General features: G+C 45.6%; 1 protein-coding gene across 1 annotated transcript in view; it reads left to right on the forward strand.

Moving 5' to 3' along the window:
• LOC124262160 (G patch domain-containing protein 1-like) overlaps positions 1-27,856 on the forward strand; it is a 91,169-nt gene that overhangs the window by 12,759 nt on the left and 50,554 nt on the right. The window contains 3 exon segments of the mRNA XM_046696621.1: positions 10,202-10,333; positions 19,167-19,252; positions 19,427-19,593. Coding sequence (XP_046552577.1) covers positions 10,202-10,333; positions 19,167-19,252; positions 19,427-19,593 — 385 coding nt within the window.

Consider the following 27,856-nt stretch of genomic DNA (forward strand, 5'->3'; position numbering starts at 1 on the left):
AGGAAATACCTACGGTTTACACTAGACGGGCTGCATTATCAATGGAAAGTACTCCCATTTGGAATATCATCGGCCCCCTGGTTATTCACAAGAGTAACGAAACCTATTGTCACCTACCTACATCGTCTAGGGCTACGCAGTGCGTTCTACCTCGACGACGGGATACAAGTAGATCAAGATCCACAGCGTCTCAAACTACAGTTAAACTTCATCATCAAGCTACTAACACAGCTAGGATGGTTAGTAAATCTACTCAAGTCGGACCTAGAACCTACGCAAGATCTGCAATTTCTAGGCATTCGATTTATCACGACACTGAACCGTATCGTCGTACCAGAAGACCGATGGCTCAAGATCCAACAGACCATTCCACAAGCCTTACTCTCTCCGCTACCACTACGACAATGGCAGAGTCTGTTGGGTCTCCTCACGTCAGCCCAAGACATGACAGTCAGAGGCAGACTACAGTTACGTCCGTTACAGGTCTTCATCAACGCCATCTCGACGACCTACAGCCATTCAGTCTACCAAACACATCAGACCTCATCTACTATGGTGGACCAGGAGGTCGAATGTCTGGCGGCATTTATTTAACAGAGCCGAATTCAAAACCCATCTCTATGTAGACGCGTCGCTCCAAGGTTGGGGAGCTCATCTCGCCAACCGGATGGCATCAGGGTTATGGAATCAGCAAGAAAGCAAGCTCCACATAAACATGCTAGAGATGAAAGCAGTAATCAACGCCATACTACATTGGAGCACCATTCTACAGAAGGCGCATCTGATGATTCACACCGACAACTCAACAGTGGCGTTTTATGTAAACAAACAAGGCTCAACGAGATCACTGAACCTATTGACTTTATGCTTTCAACTGTTCGATCTAATCGACGATCTCAACTTACATGTCAGAGCATGTCACATTCCCGGAGCCAAGAATGTACTAGCAGATGCACTCTCTCGGCCACACCTACTGTCACCGACAGAATGGATGCTCCATACAGAAATCTTTGCACAGATTATCAAGAAAATAGGAGCTCCGCTAGTAGACCTATTCGCCACTCGCTTCAACAATCAGCTAACAACATTCGTATCACCAGTCCCGGATCCACAAGCGTGGGCAACGGATGCGCTAAGCATATCCTGGGAAGGCCTCAACGCGTACGCGTTTCCGCCGCCAGCGCTAATCCCACAAGTGTTACAGAAAATCAGACAAACACAGAGCCTCCAACTGATTTTGGTCGCGCCCTACTGGCCAGTGAGAACGTGGTTTCCCATTCTAATTCAAGAAATCGGACAACCAACACTAGAGCTACCAAAGCGCTCGAATCTACTAATACATCCTCACACCAAACAAGCACACGGAAACCCAGAAGCATTCCAACTTCACGTATGGACTGTATTAAAGTGTGTCTAAACAAGAGAGGTTATTCAGCCAGAGCGGCGAAAGCAGTCACGCTTGCTTTACACTATTCTACACGCAACTTGTACGACGACAAGTGGCACAGTTTTGAAACTTACGCAGCAAAAAAGGGATTTACAGCGAGAAATGCTACACATCCACAAGTGGCTGACTATCTGTGTTACCTACGACAAAATAAACATTTAAAAGGCTCAACATTGTCAACATATCTTGCCGCACTTAGTTCTGTGATAACTATGAGAACGGGTGTCAAGTTAACCAAGACGCCAGAGTTACTGGCCTTACTACGTGCATTCCGATTGGAGGATCAGAAACAGAAATTCCGCGCTCCAGCATGGGATCTAAATAAAGTGCTCCAACACCTCACAAGTGAGGCTTATGAACCACTGGAATCAACAACCTTTGAATTTCTCTCACAGAAAACATTGTTCCTGTTATCCTTAGCAACGGCAGCCAGGATGTCAGAAATTCACGCACCAGATTATGAGAGAATACGTTTTGACGACAATCAAAACATAGTGCACATGGGACTACGATGGGATTTCATTGCCAAGAATCAATTGCCAGGTCAACCAGACAGATTATTCCATGTTCCTGCACTCTCCTCAATTCTCGGATCTCAAGATACGCTTGACCTTTCACTATGCCCAGTCAGAGCTCTCAAAATCTATCTACGACGATCCAAAACGAGGCGACGACATCTCAAGCGATTATTCATCCCTCTATCGACAGCGACTCAGACCGAAGTCTCTCATACCACCATATCGATATGGATAAGAACTGTCATACTTTGCGCCTACAAGGCTGCAGGACTCGACCCTCCAAGAGCATCTAATCCACATGAGATCAGAGCACTGGCTTCCACACTCACTCTACACGGTAACTGCTTATTAAATACCAATATGGAGGGCTGCTTTTGGAAATCCGACGTGGTGTTTGCAAATCACTATCTGAGAGATATCACCACCGAGGACGTCTCAGGTATTCACCATTTCGGTCCCATGGTCCTCGCACAGCAGTTGACAGTCCCTCGTAGACGATGAGACATAGTCTCACGAGATTATTATGTATATATCATACCAGTATCATCTAGCTTATAACTCTACGGAGTTTTAGGGCTATTTATATACATATCTTAAGTCTACTTAGTCTTAAGCCCAGTACTGATGTTTATGTACAGTTGGGTAGCTTCTCCATTTTGGAGTCGCTTTTATACCATTAGTGCTACTATCATAGTATATTATTATTGTAGTACCCCATCTATGGCAGCTGGTAAACTTATGGTTTATAGTAGCAGGAATTATCCTAATTCAGTGCCATTGTGAAGTTCTCGTAGGGGGTTATTACATATATATATATAAATCACTAATTATTTAAATCCAAAGTATTCTGGGGTTTTTCCCAACTCCGTTTCCGTAGGATTCTACAAGCAAAAGAGCATGAGTCAGGATAAGGAAAAATATGTAATTTTCTGAATAAAATTGATATTTTATACTTATCCTGACTCATGAGGTAAGCCCTCCCATCCTCCCCACATAACACTTTGGATTTCCCTGTAAATTTAAGTGTTGGGCTCGCTATATCAGGAGAGAGTGAAGCATGAGGCCAGAGGGTGGCGCCTCCTTTCCCGCGCAAATGGAAGAGGGAGGCAACTCGTGGTGAGTACTAATTAGTGATTTTACATTGAAGGGAGCTTCAATTAGGGAGATACAAGTGTTCCACTATGTTCGCAAGAAGAAGACAAGCAAAAGAGCATGAGTCAGGATAAGTATAAAATATCAATTTTATTCAGAAAATTACATATCTCCAATACTGTCAATACTTCTACTGTCAAGTTCTAGATATTACTGAAGGCACCACAAAACAATACTCAATCACTTGCTGCACAGTAGGACATAAAGAGACACGACAATGACTGCTCTGATGCACTGTTTGTAAACAAAACTGTTAAGTCTTAAGTATACTCGGCTCTGCTCACCAAGTCAAAAAGTTTCTGATTCAGTGGTCACACTGACGATCCAGTGGTGATCTATAGCCCATATAAATTTTCTTTTGGCCTGGTGGCTTTTGCTAATTAAATTCCTCACATTAACACTAAGATTGACTGAAATAATGTCAGGATAATAGACTCAAAAGTCTTCCTTTTTTTAGCTACCCTCAAGTGATTTCATGTTTGTCCATATTGACAGTGACATTCAACATCATTCTGCAGTGTTTAGAAATTTGCTTCAGTTCCTACATATATCTGACTCTTGCCTGTAAGATAACAGCAGAACTTTTTAATGTTTTCGATTTACAGTTTGAGATTGCCTGTACTCTATACAATATTGTAAAACATATTGATAACATCATATTGCCTGTTTTGAAAAAAGAAATCCTTGCTATTTTGTTTTTACAATTCCTTGAGATGTTCTGAAGGTGGTATTTTGAAAATTGTTATAGTATCCTTTCACTCTCATCAATAAATAAATAGGTTGTTGCCGGATATGAAATACTATAAACAAAGTGGAAATGGCAGCATCATGTCCTTAATCTCATGAATCACGTGTATTCTTTTTCATAGAGATCGTCCTTGGGGTACATATATGCATTTTCTGCAGCTGAAAATGTCATGTGACAGTTGTATCAATGTTTTAATAAAAATATTGTACAACCAGGTAAGCACCTAGGCCCGTATCATCATTCCTTCTGCTGTCACTCTAGCATTCACACGTATTTACCCAAGAGTTACTAGGTGATTTACTTCTTGTAATAGAATGTCTGAGACTTCAACAACTGTATGTATGGTCTTTATTCATTTTGAGAAACGTTTTATGGACTTTGCAGTGTGTTATTTCTCATTTATGTGACTTTGTATTAAACTTTTACGCTAGCTTTCCCATGGTTTACGCACGTGTTGCTATTCCATGGCAGGAAGTTTAGCATGCCACGTGGTTGAAATATTGTGTTCTTAACCAAGTATTCCATGTCGCGTTGTCGCATTCACGTAATTTTCAATGTTTTGTACGTGTATATTATGCTGTTGGGTTACGCCGTTCTCTACATGCTTGAGTGTTTGCTTTCAGGTGTTTACGGGATATGCTGCCTGCGGGCAAAATATTCCCCGTTCCAATTAGCATGACAAATGCTTATGCTGCCTGGAGAAGGCGGGCATAACCCTGTGAGTTGTGCATGGGCTTCTCCCCCCGGGCCCAGAAGAGACGGGAAGCTGACTTCCTTTTTTGTAAGGAATTACGTGAGGCTGGAGGGGACCTGACCCAGGAGGGGAGGGTTCACTCCCAGTCCCCTCTCGGTGTTGGCGCAGGTTCCGTTGAGGATTCCTGGGGTTCCGGTCCCTGCGCCGCCCAACCCCATGAGAGCGGAGGAGCCAGTTCTGTCCGGCCTTCCTCACGTGTCTTGGGACCGGGGTTCGAGTGTTGTGTCGGTGGCCGGAGCTGAGAGTTCCTTCGGCTCTTTCCTTCCCGCGGCGTCTGTGGCTCGACCTCCCACCGGGTCTGGGTTCGGCTCCTCTTCACGTGGAGATCCGAATTCTGACTCAGGCTCAGGTGCCGAGTCTATGGAGGTTGGGGAGGTCAAGGAGTCTGAGGGTACTTTCCGTTTTTCGTCGGCTCTCCGGGAGGTTAGGCAACGTATTGCCGAGTATATTCCCCAAGCCGCGGTGCCGACATGTCGCTCGGACTCGACTGAGTTCCACCTGCCGAGTGAGGCATTTGCCCCTAGGCAACCCTCTCAGACACAGCTCCGTATCTTGCCTTCCCTGGTGCAGGACGTGATGGATCCCCTCCTGGTTGGTTCTCTCCTACGGTTCGTTCTACCCGAACTTGTTAAGAGATATCAGCTGGGGGATGATTCTCTGTTCTTTGTGCCGGTGGTTGACGAGTGAGTGTTTACTTCGGTCGTCCTCGGGGAGGCTCGGCTTCCTCAGGTGCAGCCCTGGCTGCCAAGCAAGTGCGGTTAGTACCACCGTTTGCCCTAGCGGGCGCCCCCCTGCAACAAACATACCGGACTTACGAGGAATTCTACCGGAATGCCCTGCAGCAGGTGCGGGTCGTGGTCCATGAGGCGTACCTTTCCTCGATACAAAGGTCGGCTCTGGAGGCGGAAGGGAGCACTAGTGACGTTTCCCCGAATGTTGTTCTGCTCCGCCAACTATCCGAAGTACAGGCCCACCTGACGCGAGAATCTTTACGGTCTGCCGCGTCTACGGTGATGTGCGCAGTCATGGGGATGCGCAAGCTGTGGCTGTCTACATCCCGTTATTCGGCAGCAACACAGCAGACCTTGCTGGCCCTTCCGTTTTGGCTGGGAGCAACGTTTCTGGGGGCACAGCAGGTCATACGGGAGGCTGCTGCAGCAGCTACCTCCTTCAAGGACTCTAAGGCCTTGTTGGAGCAACCGCAGGCTTATCGCTCCCTGCGCTCCTGTAGCGGGTTCTTCCTCCGGAGCGCAGCCTACGCCCGAGTCTGCCGCTGGGTAGTGGTAGGAAGAGGAGCCATCCCGCCAAAAGTAAGGGCAAGGAGCAGGCCTCTTCGTCTGGCTCCCAGCAGCCTTTTCGCGGTTGCGGGGGGTTTGCCCCGACCTCCCGTTAAACCTACAGGCTGTCGCCGTGGGTCCGTCCCAGCCAGTTCATCTGCACGGGACCACTCACGCACTCTTAGCACACGTCACAGTGGGGGGCCGCCTCTCTCTATTCCTATCGGAATGGGAGAAGGCTACCAGCAACACTTGGGTGCTATCCACCGTCAGTGTCGGCCATCTACCACTGTGGAAGCGAGCCCTGCCAGAGTTCACCGGCATAAGACGCACTCCGGTGCCATCGTGTCCGTCAAGGCGGGTATACTGCAAGACGAAGTTCAGGCTTTGCTGGACAAGTCTGCAATAGAGCACATACCACCGGGGGAGGAACAGGCGGGTTTTAATTCCACGTACTTCCTCGTTCCGAAGAAGGACGGCGGGTTCCGTCCCATTCTCAACCTCAAGAGGTTGAATCGCATGTTAGAGGTTCCATCCTTCAAGATTTCAGACATTTCGCTTGGTGATCTCCTCTGTTCAGCCCGGCGATTGGCTTAAGTCGATTGACCTAATGGATGGGTATCTATATGTGCCAATTCATCCTTCGTTCAAGCAGTACCTCCGGTTCTCTTACGACGGGATGTGTTACCAATTCACGGTGCTCCCCTTTGGCATATCCACTGCCCCCAGGGTGTTCACCAAGCTCATGTTAGTGCCGGCTACCCTCGCAAGGTCGCAAGGAAGGTGTTGTTACCCTTACCTAGACGACTGGTTGCTCAGCTCTCTAACTCAGCCAGCGAGCCTAGATTCTACCCACATGGTGATAGACATTCTAGTTCGACTGGGGTGGATCATAAACCTCAAGAAATCCGACCTGGTACCCACCCAGGACTTGGTTTTTCTCGGAGCGCGGTTCACAACTCACAAGGGTCTTGTCTCTTTGTCGCGCGACCAGGTCACCAGAGTACGGGAGATGGTGTCTTCGTTCCTCTCCCAGCCCCAGGCACCAGCGCCGACTTGGCTCCGTCTACTGGGTCATATGGCGGCAAGTATATCTGTCGTGTGGCGTGCGCGGTTGAGGATGCGCCCTATACAGCAAGCTTTGGCGAGTCTGTGGGCTCACTCGGAGGATCTGGAGAAGTGTCTCACAGTCCCCGTGTGGTTGTCTCCTCACTTTCAGTGGTGGACCAATGTCGTGAATCTCTCCTAGGGGGTCCCTTTGGAAATCCCGATGCCAGCTCTTACAGTTCAAACCGATGTGTCCCTCACGGGCTGGGGGGGGAGTGTTCTGGGCAGTCTGTCGGTGTCCGGACTCTGGTCCGAAGCCGAAGCCTGCCTTCACATCAACGTCTTAGAACTGATAGCTGTGCGGTTGTGTTTTGAGCGCTTCCGGGAGCATGTTCAGGGCCAGGTGGTTCGTCTTCAGTTGGACAACCGTACGGCCATGACGTATATCCTGAAGCAAGGTGTCCCTAACGCTCCTTCGGGAGACGTGGGAATTTCTCCTCTGGTGCGACTGTCAGGTGATTCCTGTTTATCTCCCGGGGCTGGAGAACGTGCGAGCAGACGCTCTCTCTTGCCGGATCCTGGCCCCGCACGAGTGGATGCTCGACCGGCAGATATTCGGAGTTATCTCCCAGTTGTACGGATCGTTCCAGGTGGATCTGTTTCAGGGCTCGATTTAAAAGATGTTAACCTACTTGCACCAGGTGCAACCTAAGATAAAAACCTAGTTTTTAGCCAAATTCCAGTTGCACTGCTTTTATTGCAATATGTAATGTAAGAAATATGGTATTGAATTATTTAGATGTTTTACCCACTCAAAAATAGAGTTGCACCATGTGCAAGTTCAGCTAATAGCTAGATTGCACTTTGTAACATTGGGTTGCACCAGTGCAAGTAACAAAGTACTGTTTGCTTCCGGCGGGACGAATCAGATACCCGTGCTCTGCTCTCGAATACCGGACCAGGGGGCGTTGGCTTCCGACGCCTTCCTGCTGGATTGGACGGACAAGGTGCTGTGGGCGTTTCCGCCTCTACCACTCATTCCCCAAGTCCTCTCCTAGCTGTCCACCCAGCCAGCTTGGCTACTTGTGCTACTGGCACCACTATGGCCGTCACAGAGCTGGTTTCCGGTAATTCTCAGGTTTGTGGCTCAGCCTCCTGTTCTATTACCTTTGCCACCGGACATTCTCACTCAGAATGGCGCGCCATACCCCAATCCAAGGATTCAGTGGATGGCGTGGCCTCTGTCAGGTCTAGCCTCGAAGCACGCGGAATTCCTGCAGCAGTTGCAGACACAATTCTGGCTTCGAGGTGGGATTCGACAAACGTTCAATATGAGGATAGGTGGTCCCGCTATGCGCGCTGGTGTTCAGATAGGGGGATTGCAGATCCCTTTTCTTCGGATTTAGTCCGAGTATTGGAGTTTCTGCAAGCTTGTTTGGAAGAAGGCTTGGCGGCTTCGACCATTTGTGGCTACTCCACTGCTATTTGCACTTTCCACACCCCTATCGATGGTGCTCTTCTGGGGCAGCACCCTCTTATGCAGCTCTTTTTAGCTGGCGTGGATTGGGTTCAACCTGCTGTCAGGCGAACCAGCCCACCTTGGGATGTGTCAATCGTGCTAGATTGGCTGTCCGGTCCTACGTTCTCACGTCTGTCGGCTATTTCCATTCAGCTGTTAACATGGAAGGCCGTATTTCTGGTGGCGGTAACATCTGGGCGAAGGGTTGGCGACTTACATGCTATGTCAGCAGACCCAGCGCTGACTGTGTTACATCCAGATCGTGTCAGTATTCGCCTCCTGGATACTTACCATCCGAAGATCGATCACGCTTTCCATGTGACAGCTCCTATTGAACTTCCTACTCTTACCCAGCCTTCCACATCGGGGACCTCTGCAATGAGCACTCACCCGTTGGATGTCCGTAAGACCCTCAAGGTCTATATCAAACGAACACAAGGGATCCGTACGGGTACCCATCTGTTCTGCTGTTACAGTGGCAGGAAGGCTGGCATGCCGGCTATCAAACAGACCCTATCACGCTGGCTTGTATTGGTCATTTGTGCTGCTTATCAGGCTAAGGGCAAGGCTTACTTGGTCAGGGCAGTGGCCACTTCAAAAGCTTTTGCATCGGCACTGCCCATTGAAGAGATATGCTCTCCTGCTATTTGGAGCAGGCCTAGCACTTTTATCAGGCACTATCAGCTTGATACACATTCACCTGATCGTGCGCATTTTGGCCGTTCTGTTCTCTCCAGTGGACAGTGTCCTGCCACCCTGACTGAGTGAGTCTTGGCTATCTGGACAGTTGACGCTGCTTTCAATTGTGTATAATTGATATATCCGCTGTTATCATATCTAACTACTTTCGATTTCTCTCATGAGATTATAGTCGGTTGTGAGTTGGTTTTCCCCCTTACGGTGCTCTTTAATAGATTCACGATGTGGGCGGGTTTTTTACTTTCGTACTGTGTGCGTATTGCTTTGCTTAACCTGTGAGGTCGGGTCTCAGTACTTTCCTCCCTGTCGGTTACCCTCCCATCATGACTCTCGCGGAAGCTTCGGGACACGTGACAGGTGAGTGTTGTGGCGTCTGTTACATTCTTCCTAATGATCGCTATTTATGTGTACTTTGACTCCCTCCTCCCTAGCCTCCGGTCTTTGGGAGTCTGAGTTAATGCATATATGTAACCCAAGGATGATCTCTATGAAAAAGAATAAGCTAAACCTGTAGAGGTTTCCAATTCTTTGAAGAGAATCGTCCTTGGGGTATGGCCACCCATCTCCCCGCAATTCTGTTCACTGATTTATTCAGCAGAAGGAATGATGATACGGGCCTAGGTGCTTACCTGGTTGACTCCACGTGGTGGGGGCCGTATAATAGATAAAAAGATTTTTATTTATTGTACAATATTTTTATTAAAACATTGGTACAACTGTCACATGACATTTTCAGCCGCAGAAAATGCATATATGTACCCCAAGGACGATTCTCTTCAAAGAATTGGAAACTTCTACTGGTTTAGCTAAATTTCCTCCATTACATGTTGCTTACAGTTTCCTGAAGAGAACTTGTTTTAGTGAGAGAAAATGAAGACAAAATTTAACAGAACCAAGAGTTAGCAGCATGTTATTAAGTTAAGAACACAATCCATTAAATATTAATTATACTGCATTTATAAGTACTTTAAATGATAGTCAGGTTTTCTTAAAAATGTCTTTACTGACATGTAATAAAAACACACTTGTTTTTGCAACAGATGAAGCCAGAAAGAAACCAGTGTCTGTCAGTGATCTCCCTGCCAAGGATAGCCGTGGCCGCCCAAGGTTTCATGGAGCTTTCACGGGCGGTTTCTCTGCAGGCTTTTTCAACACAGTGGGCTCAAAGGAAGGTGAGTTAAGGTTATGCTTCTCTGATGGTTTCTTCATCACAGTGGGTTCAAAGGAAGGTGAGTTAAGGTCATGCTTCTCTGAAGGTTTTTCATCACAGTGGGTTCAAAGGAAGGTGAGTTAAGGTCATGCTTCCCTGAAGGTTTCTTCATCACAGTGGGTTCAAATGAAGGTGAGTTAAGGTCATGCTTCTCTGAAGGTTTCTTCATCACAGTGTAACACATTGTAACCCCTCGCCTGAACTCCCCCCTGCTCCAGCTATTGTTGTAGATAGTCACAGGAAGTCTGTGCAAAGCATGCCCTGCCTGACCACATGACACCCAATTGAAATCATTCTCTTTCTTGTTCAATGACCTGTTATACATTGAAACTGTTTCTGCCATCATTATAAATTTCTACAGAGGTTTTAGAGGGTTATTATATACCTCTAATTACCTATAAATCAAAAAGAGGAATATGGGCAAGGATGACTTATCAAGGAAGAGGAAGGCAAATGGACCATTTCTTCTCCGGATCCTGACTCATTTTGCAACAACTGTATTGGGATATGCAGCTGGGCCAATCTGTAACTCCTGCATTCAACTGGATGATGATCAATTCAAGATCGCTTGTTCTTGTCCTATGATCATCATTCGATCCTCAGATGCATGTCCCATTAGTTTCATCACGTTTGTCAGTCTTTTCTGAAGGATTGTTGATCTCTCCAGGTTCATTGTTAACTCCCAAGTTCAGCAATCTCACAAGTTGATCTGTAATTTCTTCCGAAAAGTTTGACGAACCCTCCCCTTGCGACAATGCTTGCATGGGTTCCAAGACCACCAACAATCCCAATGTACTGATCCTTCACTTCGACAGTACTGATGATGACACTGTCCATCCTTCCTCCAAGGATTATGTCTCCAGTGTCTTTTGTCGATTCCTGCTTCACTGATGCTACCCATCTCTTGGGATCACTGATCCAAGCATGCTTGGACTACTATCGGCCTACTGATTTTCAGTCCATCGGACAGGCTTGGTCTGTTGCGCTGATGAATGCTCAACAGCCTGATTCTCCATCTTCTCGTCAAAGATTACATATTCCTTTGTCTAGTACTTTGCCCTCTCCTCCTTAACGCTGCTATGATTGACGCTCTCAGCAGGCAATGTTGACAGTGTCATTCCTGCACCATGTTGATTTAGATAAGCTTCAACTTCAAAAGAGTTCTTAGTATCGGATCAATCAACTTCATTCATCATGAAGGATTACTACTTGCCTCATATGATGATCCTTAAAGATCTATCTTCCATGTTAGATGGGTTCGCCGAGTGAAGGACTGCCTTCTCGGTTTTCATTAGCAGACTCTAATGTACACAGACTGTCAGCCATCATTATGTCTCCTTCTCTGGATGTAGATTCTGTGATGTTGCCTCCTTGATTCCACTCAAAGCATTGATACATCCCTAGTTGCGATTCTAGCAGCATCCCATTGGTTCAACGTCTTTGATCGACCAATCTCATGATTCATTTGCAATCAACACTCAAAGTGCAATCAAAGTTTTCTCACACCTCATATCAAGGTCAGAGCAAGACACAATCCATGAGTACAAAATGTCATCGCTGATGTTTTCTTTCACCCAGACCGACCGTTGCCAACTGAAAGGAGACATTTTGTTCAATCTGCCTAATGATTAGCAATCCCCAGGTGGAACTTTTTGCGATTTGATTCAATACTCATCTGCCAATGTTTGTATCTTGGATTGGCACTCTAGATGCTTATGTGTTCCCTCCCATTGTCCTTCATCCAAAATTCTTTACAAATGTCAGTTAAGCAAGAAATTCCTCAGATTTTGTTTGCACCCTTTTGGTTCCCAATAAGTTGGTTTATAAATCTGACAAACCTGGCAGATAAAACCCTCTTCCACCAAGAGACTTGCTGATCCATCTTCCACACTCTGACCATCTCCATTGTACATCCACACATGGGAAAATACAGAAGACTCAAAGATATAGACAGCAGCAGCATGCATCTCAGAAATCCCTGCTTTGAATGTTAACAGAGTGTGCTTTGAAAGGAAACAGCATGGCAAAGTTTTCACGGGTCTAAAATTCTTTGTATGGGGATTTCGCAATGTTCCTCTGGCATGTTCCTTGACTGCCTTTGGCCACAAAGAGTATGGAGGATATGGAGTTCATGTAAAGTATCCCTAAGGGTTCTAAAACATCCCTTCACAAGTTCAAGACTAGGATCTGATCTTCAATAAGAATACCAGGTCAGCCTCCTTATGAGCTAGGTTACTCTCAGTTGTCTTCTACCTACAGACTTGGGTAACCTGCACCCCTCCATCCAACCATGAGATAAGTTTAAAATTATACAAATTTTCACAATAAATATTATAATTATCCTATGTGACACAATGTTCTCCCGCCTGATTAGTCACATGGTCAACCAGGTCAAGTTGCACGTTTTGCACAGACCTCCTGACTACCTACAACAATAACTGGAGCAGGGATGTGGGAGAGTATACAATGGGAGATAGTTTTGTGTTATCATAATACTTTTCCAAAGTTAATATTTTCAAATGCGTCCTGCTCTTCTTTTATATAAAAAGTGCTTACCTGGTAGTTTCATGGCCAAACCAATACAGATATCACAAGTAACATGTATATTTTTCGCATTATATGAATTTATAGTTTTCACATTTACCAAGAGTTTTATTTCCATAGCAAACACACCATGCCTGTTGTCCTTTGCAATATGGTGCCATTGGTGCCAATCCTGGAATCTCTAAGAATGTTTTGGGAAGTATGGAGACACGCCAAAGGGATGTTTCTGCCATATTGCATAGTGTTTGTGAAAAAGTGGAAGTCTGACAACTGTTTGTCTAGTTTACATATTTTATGTAAATTGGTAAATTCAACAAAACTTGTCATAGTTTCATCCAGTGTGACACCAAGACACACACTCAAGGACACAAACCCACACTCAAGAACAGCTGTACTTATTGATTGACATTTCTGCCAATTTCAGTGGTTACAAAGAAAACTGAAAGGAGAAAATAACAACATGCAGATTGTCAGAATATTTCTGATTGCTTACATGTCACATGTATGCACTGTATATACAATACCTGAATCAACAGTCCCTGCGTAAAATCTGAAGTACTTATGTAAGTGAACACGCCATTTTGTGATGTACATCATGTGTCAATGTTGTAGATATTTGGTACTTTACTTGATGTGGAGGGTTAGGAATGAAAGGACACACAGAAAACCTCTCCCTCTGTTTACAGTTTCATGTATAATACAAACTTTGCATATCTTTTAATATTTTTCCTTGTCCTGACTCATGCTATATTGATTATCTTCCTTCTCCTTTTGGATGGTCAAGTGCAAACTTGAATACCTTTCAGTTCCCTGAAGCGAAAGTACAATCACTCACCCTTGAGTTGCCTCCCTCTTTCCGCAACAGCATACCCACATGACTCAAGCATACACTCATCGTCCAAGCAGACAGTTGGATGGTCACTTCAGTGTCCCTTTTGCAGCTTTATATCCTTTTATATTTAGGTCTTTAACCCAAATTATGCCGTGAATGGTTTATTTAGGCTGTATATTATCATAACGATGAAACAATTTGCATAAATTATGTCTAATCTTTGTACTTTTTCACTCCGTTTCAGGTGACTGCTGTTATATGAAAACATGTAAACAAGTACTGCATCTCAGCGGCTGATCCACACCCTGTTGGCTCTTCTTGTGTATTGAATTCGTGTTCTTTATTATCACGATGTATATATTGTGCACCGTTGTCTGAAACTGAATTTAATAAATTTGTGTGTTCCCGTTTACGCAAGACATTAGATAAGGTGCGGAGTTTCAGCAAAGTCTCCCCTGAGAAGGTTGATTTGCAGTCATCTGATCGTGAGTTGCTGCCTGTTAATTGCCCAGGGAATTGCCATATTCCCCACCCAATCATGTCTTCGGAGTCACTTCCCGTGGTGTCTCCTGTCTCTGCTGAGATAACGCCTCAGTCCCTTCTAAGAGGAAGTCCCCTCTAAGGGAGGGGTCTGATTCGCAGCAGTATAAGAAGTAGAAGTCGTCATCCCCTGCAAAGAAGCCCTACACATTGAAGTCATCGTCGTTGAGGTCGTCACAATCTACTTGATCGTTCAGATTTATGGCTCCAGTTACTACACAACGGTTGTTTGCGAACAACTTGATGCCCAGTGTTGAAGCAGATAAATCAATGTACTTCCAGCCACTAATGTTAGAACCAGAGGTCAGCGTTAGATTGTCCAGGGCTTCAGCCTGCGTGAACCCTTCATCACAGAGCAGATGTGTACCATCTACTACATCGACCGGGCAGTCTACATCTCGCAGCTCCTCTAACAGCACGACAGGGTTCGCGAAATCCCTTATCAGCAGTCATCCGGCTTCACTAGGGTGTGCGAACCGTCCCAGATATTCAACTGATACGTATCTACAGCGGCAGTCATCTGATATCCCCTAGTGTTCGAGAACGCTACTGCATCGCTGACATCACCGGAGCAGCCTACAGAGTTGTCAACAATTGTACCATGTCAACATACGGGGGCCTGCACGCACCCCTTCAACCCAGATGACTTTGTGGATGATGTTACGAGGACCTTCTACAGCCTGCGTGAACCCTACAACCTGAGCGCATCCTACAGCCTGCGCGCACCCTACAGCCTGCACGCACTCTACAGCCTGTGTGAACCTTACACCTGTAGTAGGTTCAGTTTCTTACGACAACCTACACAGATGTGGAGGTCTTATCCTAGGTAGCAGATGGCCTGCTATCATCACCCACTCGGGACTCCAACCCTGCAGAGACGTATTGCATACATGATGAAGACTTCGACTCCATCACTATACCACTTAAAAAACTGATATCTCAAGTACTGGAGAACCTTAAGACGACCTTTTCGAAGGCCACGAAGGCATAGGATCAACATATGCCACCACGAAGATTACCACCTCATTAGCGATTCGAAATCCCATAGTTACAGAGTTGAGGACAAGGAAATGGCTCAACTTGACACCACTACGAGGATGGCATTCTTCGGGCTTGCCAGGTGAAGGGCTATCAACAAGGCTATGATCAACGCCTTCAAGAATCCTAGGACGGACATAGACAGGATGATATTATCAATGCTTGTCACCCAGCGTATGGATTAGGAATTTATTTGCGATCAACTAGATTCAACATCGATAATCTTCAAGATTCATCCATGCATACGTCTCTACAGCCTCCTTCGTTTATGCTGGCTCATATCTAACCACAATCGGAATGCGTGGTTAACATCAGTGAACAAGAATTTTAACACTTGGAGCAACCCTTATTCAAGGCATTTGGGAGGTTTATGTGAGCGGCGTCATTTTACGTACGCTTTTACTCAACCCACTATTGCACCAGAATTCATGGAGGCCAACTTGTTACAACACCAGTGACGTCACATGCTTGGAAGCTGATTGGTCCAGGATAAAAGACAACGCCTTGTGCATGCCTGACTCACAGGTCACATGCCAGCAAGCTCACTGGGTTGTAAACAAACCCGTTGTAAGTGGAATATGTCATCTACAGCCTGGAAAACGGCATACAACTCCGTTATCATCAGGGAAATCTAAATAGATGTCAAGCCTTGACAGCAGGATAAACAATGTTTATCTTGGAACTTTTCACCAATATAAACGACAGCCTGTACAGTTTCCTGTCCACTTCAATGCTGCATGGCAACCTGTCTTGCTATAGATAGAGTACACTTCGATCACATTATGGTACAAGAAGCCCGGGGGGCAAGCTTCCAGGCACGTCTACCATCAGCACTCTACTACCTATAAGAGCGTGGCAAGGGCTCCTAGGTCTCCCCACATCGGCTCAGGCTCTCACGCGCAGAAGAAGGATGCAGCTACTTCCGTTACAACGCTTTGTGATATCTCATTTAGACAGTGTCCAGAGAATCGCCATTCGTATCTACTCTGGTGGACAGACAAGTTGAATGTCTGTGGCGGGACTTATTTACAAAGAGCAGGCCTACAACCGACATCTGTTCGTGGACGCATCTCTCGAAGGATGGGATGCACACTTCAACAAGGAGGTCGCCTCAGGAACTTTGTCACAAAAAGGAAGTGCTCTACACATAAATCAGTTGGAACTCAAGGCAGTCATAGAAGCAGTTCAACACTACTAAGGAATCAAGTCCTTATGATCCACACTGACAACTCAACAGTAGCCTTTGACATAAACCTCCAAGGCTCCATAAGATCAGTGCCGCTGTTACTATTGACATTCCAGCTATTCAACCTAGCAGACGACATCAACCTTTGGATGGGGCAAGGAACCTTATCACAATCGGTCCATCCATCACCCACAGAATGGATGCTGCATCCGGAGGCGTTCCAACTGTTAACAGTAGATCAAGATTGTTCCCTCATCGATCTGTTTGCGACAAGTTTCAATCAACAAGTGCCAACGTTTGTGCCACCAGTACCAGATCCTCAAGCTTGGGCTCTGGATGCTCTAGCCATATCATGGGAGGGACGCCACCGATACTGTTAACTCAAGTGCTAAACAAGATCAGCCAGACCAAAGTCCGACATCTGCTTTTGGTCGCGCCCTACTGGCCGGCAAGAACCTGGTTCCCGGACCTCATACAGCAACTAGGGGAACCAGCGCTGCGTCTACCAGACTGGCGAATCTTCAGATCCACCCTCACACCAAATAACTGCACGGCAACCCAGCAGGGCTCCAGCTACACGCATGGAATGTATTACGCACTGCTCAAAGAAAAGAGGGTACTCCGTCAGAGCAGCTAAGGCAGTTAAGCTAGCCTTACAAAAATCTAGCCGGAATCTATATGATGATAAGTGGTGGAGCTTCGACCATTTGCTGCTCGTAAGGGGTTTTCGGCCATGAAAACTATGCACCCACAAGTAGCAGAATACTTGTGTCATCTTAGAGCTGGTAAACACCTTAAAGGATCTACGCTTGCAACTTACTTGTAATCACCATGGATACAGGAGTAAAACTTAACAAAGTACCTGAACTCATCGCTTTACTGAGATCGTTCAAGTTGGAAGATCAGCAGCAGAAGTTTAGAGCTCCAGTTTGGGATCTCAACATAGTACTGCAACACCTTATTAGTGATGATTATGAACCGCTGTCACGGACAACATTTGAGTTGCTAACTCAGAAGACGCTGTTCCTCCTCGCCCTAGCTACAGCTGCTTGGATGTCAGAGATCCACGCCCTCGATTACAGACGACACTGGAGAGTGTGCTGCAGTCAATTTAGGCCTCAGATAGGATTTTATAGCCAAGAATCAGTTACCTGGCCAACCGGATAGACAGATTTACGTTCCGGCACTATCAACCATATTAGGGCCAGATGATACACAAGATCTGTCCTCATGCCCAGTCAGAGCCTTGAAAATCTACTTGGACAGAACTGCTGCAAGGAGGAGTAAGTTTAAGCGTCTCTTCATCTCACTATCACCCGCCACGACTATAGAAGTTTCCCGATCTACGATCTCATTCTGGATCAGAGCTGTTATTCTACGAGCCTACAAAGCAGCTGGGTTAGAACCGCCTAGAGCATCGAACCCTCATGCAGTTAGAGCACTGGCCTCGACTCTCGCCCTACATGGAAACTGCTCTTTATCATCCATTATGGAAGGCTGCTTTTGGAAGTCGGACACTGTGTTTCCCAACCACTATCTTTGGGATATCGCTACTGACGATGTATCTGGTATCCATCAGTTCGGGCCCCTTGCTTAGTAGTGCAGCAACTCATGATTCCAGCTAGACAATGAGAATACTCACCCTTGTCATGCACACTCGTTGACGCCAGGCAACTGATCCATTGTCACAGGCAGAGAGTCCATGTTCCTCTGTCTTACAAGATAGTCAGCAAATGAGTGATTTAGGCTCAGTTTGGGTAATAGTCCGTACCTAACATATTGAGTCGCAATTCCAGTTTCAGTAATAGTCCTTACCTTAATATATGGGTCGTTCAAGATAACTAGACAACGAGGCGTACTAGTTTATCTTAAATCCATGAAAACTATATGATTTACTTCTTTTACGGATGTAAGAGAAGGTGTTCCTGATGATCATCAGGAAGATTGATGCAGTTCAAGAAGAGTTCCCAGGGGGTATATGATCGAACGTTGACGTGATAAGAACAGTCACAGTGAATCCCGTAGGTGGCTGACCCATCACCTATTCCATCGGATTCGATTAGCAATATAACATGAGTCAGGATAAGGAAAGATATGTAATTTTTATGATAATTGATATTTTATACTTATCCTGACTCATGATTTGAAGCCCTCCCAACTGTCCCCACTCTCAGCACTATGGGCTTCCCTGCAAGCCTTAGTGTGGGCGAAATTCGGAGAGAGTGATGAGAGCATGGCTTGATTCACGTGGGTACGCTGTGGCAGGATGGGGGAGGCAACTTGAGTGTAAGTGATTGTGCAACTTTAGGGAACTAAAAGGGATTCAAGTTTGCACTTGACCATCGAAAGGTGAAGGGAGATAAAATATAAATTTTATCATAAAAATTACATTTTCTTTCACATCAAACAAAAGCCCTCATAACATTTCCACACTTGTATTGCACTTCTATTTTCAGTGTGAGAGAAATGAGTGTGTATTTTTAAACATATATGTTAACTTATTCTAAAATTGCATTTTGTTTTAAATAAGGGAATTTTTAGTGGACACTTAACCATTTTGTTAGAGCCAGAAGTAATGAAGAACCTATGACTATTATATTTTTCTTTATTACAAGACTGCTATATTTTATTACAATGTGAACATTTTCTTATCAGGTTTCCGTCCATCCAGCTTTTTGTCTTCAAGGTCCTCCAAGGAGGAGATGGTTGCTCAGAGGCCAGAAGACTTCATGGATGATGAGGTAAGTAATATTCACACCATGATAGCACATGTATACACAAGAGTTAACAAGCCATTCTTAGTTTTGGGTTCTTATCTGGCCTAGTTTTTCTGGCCTACCCGTGAATGACTTACAAATAAACTATAAATGTTGATATTGTAAGACAAATAATACACATTTTCTTACTGCAATCAGGACTTTGGTGAACATGGCATTGCCCCTAGGAAATTGGCAACAAGCTCAACATACACATCTGAGGAACGAGGACAGAAGCGGAAGGTGATGACAGCTGCTGCTCTGGCTGGTTCCTCCGTTATCCCGGGAGTGGCAGATGCACTCACTGACCTCATCATACCAGACAGGTGAGTCTAGTTTGTGTGTGTCAGTTTGTTCCACAGTAGGAGACATGAGACCAGTTTCTTCATACCTAGGTAAGTTTTAAACTTATCCTATCTGACGGTATGCACCTCTCTCTTTGTCTTCGACCCATATGTGGAAACGTGCTGTAGGCTAAGTTGAATCAAAACTTCTTGCCCTCTGTACCACCTGACCTCTGCCCCCACTCCGATAGTATGACCTGTCAATCATCTCTATAAGCGTGCAGTGCGCTCAGATGATCATGTGATGTCCACTAGCTGTCATTCTCTTTCTTGTCACCCACTGCTGTGGACGTGTGTTATGCTCTGTCTGCCACTCGTCTCTACTTTTCATCATGAGGAAAGTAACTGATCTTCCCGGAAGAGATAACATTGTGACAATTACAGAAGTATTTTTTCTTGCCGCTGATCCTCACACACTGTACGTTGATTGTATCGGATGGTGTGACGGGCTTCACAGTTGCTCTTATTGTGCCAATTTGGACGATGAAGCATTCTCCGTTATCGTGGAATGGGCACAAGACGATTGGCAGACAGGGATCGTCAGAAGCTGTCCAAGGGTCCATCCTCATCTCAACATTCGAAGTGAGATCGTCCGTACTAAACAGCTCGCCGTTTATCACCATCACCGGATGACGAACTTCGATGCAGCATCGGATTCCTACCTCAGCGAGAATTATGTTGGTTTTTCCGACTCCAGTATCCGGACAGGACGACTCCACCAACTCGGGCAGTGAACTTCATACTTCGCAGTAACAGTCCCGATTGACAGTTCTAGTGACTTTTCTCAAACACCTGATACGGCATTGTCAGCCTCTACTGGCAATGTGTCTCTAATTTTCTGGATCGGCATTTAACTTGCCTACAATGATTTATGGTGCGAGCTTGTCTACGGCGATTCCTCCAACTCCAGTGATGACATCAAGTTCAACAATCCCTGTTAGTTCGACGTTTTCCGTCTAGTGCACCACTTCCATTCGGTGTTACACTCTAGTGCACCCATTATGTATGGGTCGAGTGTTCACTCCAGTGCGTCTCTCTTACACAATGTGACGCTCCAGAGCAGATCTACTGCAGTACGCTTCTGTCTGGTTCGTCACTGCAGGCCAGAGCGTCATTTCAGTTCGATCACCAGTCGATTTTGGTGACCTTCACTTTATTTTCAAGGTCACAGTGACACTTTGTAGATTTCAGCATGTTAAATTGTATGTTAAGATAGTCGGCAAGATATCGCAAAAAATATTCTCTGGATTTTCCTTGAATGTGTTTCAATAAGCAATTTCTTTAGTACTATTTTTGCATATTTCATACACTATGACATTCATGTCAAGGTCAAAGTCAGTCTTTTTTTGAACAACTAAAAAGCAAGATATCAAGAGAGGTTGACTGGTCATGTTTTTGTTGACATTTACCTTCATCTTAAACTGACTATGTCCCTGACAGACTGGGCATCAATTTTATGATGACCTTGTTTCCAGTCAGCCAAGAGAAACAGTTCCGAGGGTGTCAGGCGAGAACGTTTTCATCTAATTTTCTAAGCTAAGTCCTCAGTTCAGAGTTCCTGGAGTCACTGGTCCTTTTACCTCCGCCATTCCATCAACTTTACAAATGTTCCGGTAGATTGACGATCCCATGCCTCACATCTACTAACTTTATCACTCCATCTGGCGGACCAACACTTCATTTGGCAAACCATACCTTCCTGCGATCACTGATTATACGGCCTGCATCACTATGTGTACAATGTGAATGTTCCTGTAGATTGACTGACAATCTCCATGCCATGAACCCACTACATTCAGCACTTCTTTCTTACTGTCATGCTGGCTTGATTAATCGAATGTATCCTATCTCAGGAGAGATTCCTTCTTCAGTGGCATTAGTTGCTAGGCCTTCTGACATCAGCTCAAGCTCTCGAGGCCATAAACTGAACCCGAAGGAATTGATTCACCTTCCAGAACTGCTTCGTCCAGTCCTTCAGTGGTGGCTCGACGAACTGAATGTCTGCACTGGAGTTGCTATGGCAACCCAAGATTCTTTGTCAATGGCAAGAACTTCTGGGTCTGTTGACGGCAGTTCAAGTTGTGACTCTGAGGGGATAGCTTCAACTACGGCCTCTCCAACATTTTCTGTGTCCGCACATTAGGATCATCGACCCTCACGCATTGATCCCTCTTTCTCCAGTGCTCCATCCCCATCTCCAGTGGTGGTTGGACATGTTGAATGTTTGCTGCGGAGTCTCTTTAAGGCCGTTTGCTCCAGTACATCACCTGTACGTAGACGCCTCTCTACGGGTGGGGAGCTCACCTTCTCGATCAGCAGGCGGCAGGGCTGTGGTCTCCCGCAGACCGTGCATGTCACATCAACATTTTGGAGGTGTTCCAGACTTTGTGCCTTCCGATGTCAAACCCGAAAGTGGATCTGTTTGCCACCCGCTTCCATCACCAGCTTCCAATGTTCATGTCCCCGATCCCAGATCCTTTGGCCAGGGAACACGACGCTCTAGCCATCCACTGGGATGACATGAATGCGTATGCGTTTCCACCAGTGGGGCTACTTTTACGCATACTGCTCAAGTTATGCACTACGCAGCGGATGACACTGATTTTGGGTCACATCTTTTTGGCTGGCCAGAAGTTTGTTCGTAGACCTGCAAGACTTGGCCAACCCGTTCCGGTACCTCTTCCCAATTGCGCCGATCTTCTGGTTCATGTTCACTCCGATCAGCTGCATTGGTCTCCGCAGACACTACATCTTCACACCCGGTGCATTTACATGAATCGCTAACTGCAAAGGGATATTCCAAGTGGGTCCCTTAAGCGATTACCATGGCTCACCAAACTTCCAGCAGGTCACTCTGTGATGGCTATGGAAGAATTTGGAAGCGTACTGCAAGACGAACGGTATTGTATTGTATCTCCCACTACAGCATCGCCGCAGATGATTGCGGAGTACCTCCAGCATCCTAGAACTTCCAAGGAATTGAAGGGTTCTACCTTGTCTACGTACCTGGCCGTGCTTAACACAGTTATTGCGCCGGCTACAGGTGCGAAGGTGTGAACTGTCCCTGAGCTCCAGTCTCTCCTCAGATCTTACAAAGTTGCTGATCAATCCCGGGAGTTCCGGCCACCAGCCTGGGACCTTTTCATGGTTCTTAACCATCTCACGTCAGAGGAATACGAACCTCTGGAGGAGAAGGATTTCAAGCATGTCATGTTTAAGACTTTCTTCCTCCTGGCTCTTGTGACTGCTGCCCGCATCTCTGAGCTTCACGCACTGTATGTCACCCGGTTGCGCTTCGAGAGGACCAGACATGCGAATGTCCTCCCTGGTTTGAGGTGGGATCTTGTCGCTGAAACCAGTTGCCTGGACAGCCGGACAGACTATTCACCTTTCCGCCGCTGTCTACTATTCTGGGCCCTGACGACACCGAGGATCTCTCCCTAGGTCCTGTCCGGACTCTAGCTGCCTCCAAGGACCGTCGTAGGTTATGCAAGAGACTGTTTATTCCTCTGTCACCTGCCTCATCTACAGAGGTCTCTCGTACCACACTGGCATTCTGGATGCGATCTACCATCCTTCGTGCCTACGCCTACGCTGACCTTCCTCCTCCTACTATGGCCAACCCTCATGAGACAAGAGCTTTGGCCTCTAGATGGTGCTACACAGAAACATTTCCCTTCACTCCATCAGGGAGGGTTGTTTTGGAGATTGGACATGGTCTTCGCCTTGCCCTACCTCCGGGATCTGTCTGGCACTGACGTGGAAGGTCTTCACCAACTGGGTCCATTGGTTCTGGCGCAGCAATTGTCGTCGGCTCGCAAACGCAGATAAGATGCAGTTCCTACCTTCGTGTCGGTCTTGCAATCTCTATATCAATGAAAGATATCAATCCTATCTTTCTTAGGGAACAGGTCAAAAGGGCCGCATGACAAAAGGGCCCCAAAACAGAAAAGTCAAAAGGGCCACAAGAAAGTCAAAAGGGCCGCAAACCCCTAGTCAAAAGGGCCGCATCAAAAAGTCAAAAGGGCCGCATCAAAAAGTCAAAAGGGCCTCAGACTCCAAGTCAAGTGTATAATAGTACAAAGTTATACATCTATACAATGTACATACTAGTTCTGTTTTTATAAGATATTTTTTCAATATTTGAAAGAATAGATGTATGTGATGGTTATGTGAGTGAGTGAGTGAGTATGGTTTTACAGCGCTTTTAGCAATATTCCAGCATTACCACGGCGGGGGACGCCAGAAATGGGCTTCACACATTGTGCCCATGTGGGGATTCGAACCCGGGTCTTCGGCCTGACGAGCAGACGCCTTTAACCACTAGGCTACCCCACTGCCCGTTTTGTCTAAGTAACAAAACACTTATCATTTATGATTATGACAAATAATGAACAAATAATGAACATTCTTGGGTTTACTTCCCAAGAAACGAAGCAGCTGGGATACCGAACCCAGTCAGAGCGGGTGGGTGTGCACTCAAGTGTAACGGCTGGTTCATTAGCAGATGCCGCCTTCATGGCTCATTGTGTGTGTATATAGAGATGTTGGGTTTTGTAAATACATGCTCATTTTTGGTGTATAACATTTTGCAATCAACAGACATAACATGTCATGTGAACAAGTATCACACCTCTTTGTCTGTGTAATTACATAATGTGACAGAGACCGAACTCGGGCCATAAATCAATGCGTTTTTGTTTATGGTGTATAGCCTGATAGGTGTTAAGTTCAAATTGCATGTGGTCAGTGTTCGAAGTTGTGTATTGAATATTGTCATTAGCAGACGGGCAGGCAGACACATAGGTGTCAATAAAACAAGACATTGAGTTTTGTCTGTGACAACGACATATCTATATCACAGTTAGAAATTCTGTCAACGCTAAATAATGACATTGCTTTTAAGTATCGAACTGAGAAAGTGACTCGGTAAGAAGAACGTGTGGTGAAATAGACAAATGAAATTATATAAACAGTTAATCTACTGTCATAACATATAAAAAGCTCAGCCTGTGAAATATCAAACACCAAAGCCTTCTCCAACCTCAACACTCGCGAACCAGCTGTTGATTTCACTGCGTGATGTGCTATGAGCGCCCAGCTGTTGAAACCACTTTAATTCCCCAAAGGTATCGCTGGGGAAAATTAGTGAATCGTTTGAACTCACGATTTAGGGATTAGTGACATTTTTTTCATCGCGTTATTTTTCAACTGTCAATATGTGTTTTTGTGTAATATTTTAGTTTCTTACAGGTGTGTTGTGGTACTATTGTTAAATGCATTTTTCTGCCAAAGTATTTGTCATAATTATAAATAAATAACCATCACCATCACATACATCTATTTTTGCGATCATTTTCTTTCAAATATTGAAAAAATATCAGTTACAATCATAACTAGTATGTATAAGGTATACATTGTATAGATGTATAACCTCTTACTATAATACACTTTTAAAAAAAGATGTTAATATTATTTTTTGATATGGAGCCCTTTTGACTAGGGTTCTGAGGCCTTTTTGACTTTTTTGATGCGTCCCTTTTGACTTTTTGATGTGGCCCTTTTGACTAGGGGTTTGCGGCCCTTTTGACTTTCTTGTGGCCCTTTTGACTTTTCCGTTTTGGGCCCTTTTGTCATGCGTCCCTTTTGACTAGGACCCCTTTCTTATTGGTATGGATTATACTTGGGCATAGACGACCTCACCTAGGGACCTAGGGCGTGTTTGCACTGTCATACCCATGACTCAATAGACTGAGAGGCCAGTCTTGTGCTACATGCATAGGTGGTCGACACTCCGCTTACTGACCTCTACTCTCTGAGCAATAACGTCAGTGAAGTGTTGATTTCCGATTACCTGCTTGGTTTTCAAAGCGTTCCGCTCCTTTAATCATTTCTCACCTTTGGTAAGTTAGGGAGATTGGTACTGAACGTTAAACTAGTTGAGCAACCGGGCTGTTCCCTCTTTCACAGCCTTCCAGCGTGTGTCTGTGGGGGATAGTTTCGAAGCAGGTGCTTTCTCCTGGCTTCCTTGTGTTATGCGACCTCACGGTTGTAGAGTTGACACAGGGTAATCTGCGGCCCACCAGCCAACCATGGGATAATGCATACCATGAGATAGGATAAGTTTAAAATTTTGGAAATTTTAACTACAAATTGTATATTTATATACCTATCCTATCTCACGCGATGGATACCCACCCGACCTGCCCCACATCACAGATTACTGGAAGCTCCAAGACGAGAATGACAGCTAGGGGACGTCACATGATCATCTGAGCGCACTGCACGCTTATAGAGATGATTGACAGGTCATACTATCGGAGTAGGGGGCAGAGGTCAGGTGGTACAGAGGGCAAGAAGTTTTGATTCAACTTAGCCTACAGCACGTTTCCACATATGGGTCGAAGACGGAAAGAGAGAGGTGCATACTGTCAGATAGGATAAGTTCATAAATATACAATTTATAGTTAAAATTTCACTTCAAAATTCCTGTGGAAATGTAAATTTTTCAACTTTTCCTATCTCAAGGTAATTCACCTCTCTCTCTTGCATCGACACTGAGTGGAACGATGTAAACTTTTCTTCCAAGGCCTCTCTTGTCCATTCGCCCATGCACTCCATGCTACCCTCCTTATAAGACAGCTTCCCACCCGTCAACCAAAGCATGCAGCACGCCCCAAGTTCTTCATCGTTTGATCTCCCATTCTACATCTTGGGAAGACCGACCAGCCCAGGAGGGGGAAAAAATGTGCTCAATGCAACAAGATAATTTCTTCCAGTGTTCAGCTTTCTTCCAGTGTTGATTGTGTGGGGCAATGTAATGGGACGTCCAATGTGATAAATGCCTACATCTTACCTTTGAGGCTTTCGGGGATTACTCCAGGGCCTGCGCTCGGCGTCTTGCTGATCTAGCCAGATATGCAGCATTGGTAGAAGGACACCGCCCCGCCAAGAAGCCAAGATTAAGCGTCCCATTATCATTGCTCGTCAATCGCAGTCTCCTCCCTCCAACGACGAGGATTTTATGAGAGCTTCTTCGGATTCGCATTTATCGGAAGATCTCAGGAAACTTCTCGGCTCTGTAACTTCCAGTACGAGCCCTTTGTCATCGCCAACATCCCGTGTAGTGGTTGTTGAGCGTTCTGCCACCCCCCCAGGCTACTTCCCTGCAGCTAGGATCACATCATCGAAGCCGTTCTTGATCCCGTCATCATTCTTCTTCAAACAGTGAAAGGAATAAGAGTAGTTCGCCGTATCGGTTGCAGGACCTTTGTGACATCCCTTCGGATGTTTTGCCGTCTGCTTCCCATTCGGCAAATATGATGCTGTCTCCAGTGCTCCAATGAGTCGTTTATCCGTTTCGTCGAAATCAACACATTCATCGACCCGCAGTTCACCAGATCGCATTTGCCGGACCGCACATCTCCAGTCTGTCATTCGCCGAACCGATCTGAACCTCATCACCAAACTAGTTTGTCAGGCCGACGCAGTTCACGACACCATCACCAACTATACTGATTCACCGAATCAGTTTGATTTGGCAATTACTTTCTGTCACATTATGTTACTTCCAAAACAGCCTTTCCTCAGAACGCACCTTGAGGTTCGGGGGAATCTGTACCTACGCAGACGTTCAGACAACAGGCACCTTTAAGATACAGCAATAATGTTGGTTCATTCGACACACATGATCACTTAGATCACCGACCACATACAGCTATCCAGCGTAAAAGCATACTCACTCACTCACTCACTCATCTACAGCTATCTTGAGCAAGATACCAGATGATCTACTTACTACATTCAACTTGAAGGATCGGAACTTGTCAACACTGATTTATTACATCCTCATCGAGGATCATGAACTTGCATCTAGATACGGTCAATTATACCAGCTATTAATTAACTTTACCAGCTTTGAACACGATGTTAATATTCAGGGCATTTGAATTCCTCACCACGGAGTGGTATGCTATTAGCATGACAATCTGACTTGGTTCTCTGGATTACCCTATGGCATGTAAGGCGCTGGAAGATTTTAGTCACATGACATATGCCACCTGGTACCCGTTTTCTTTTGGTTGAACGGAGGTAGTAGCTATGTCAGTAGGGCACACATCTAGATTATGCCGGCACTTGACATTCTGACGATCCCGATTCTCCAAGACTTCTACGTGACTAGAGCTCATATCGTTCCAGATATGCCATCCGATCTTCACCTTGATGAATGAATTGGTTTAGGAAT

This window comes from Haliotis rubra, unplaced genomic scaffold, assembly GCF_003918875.1.
Source record: "Haliotis rubra isolate DU_JTF1 unplaced genomic scaffold, ASM391887v1 Scf12, whole genome shotgun sequence".
In the NCBI taxonomy this organism is placed as follows: domain Eukaryota; kingdom Metazoa; phylum Mollusca; class Gastropoda; order Lepetellida; family Haliotidae; genus Haliotis; species Haliotis rubra.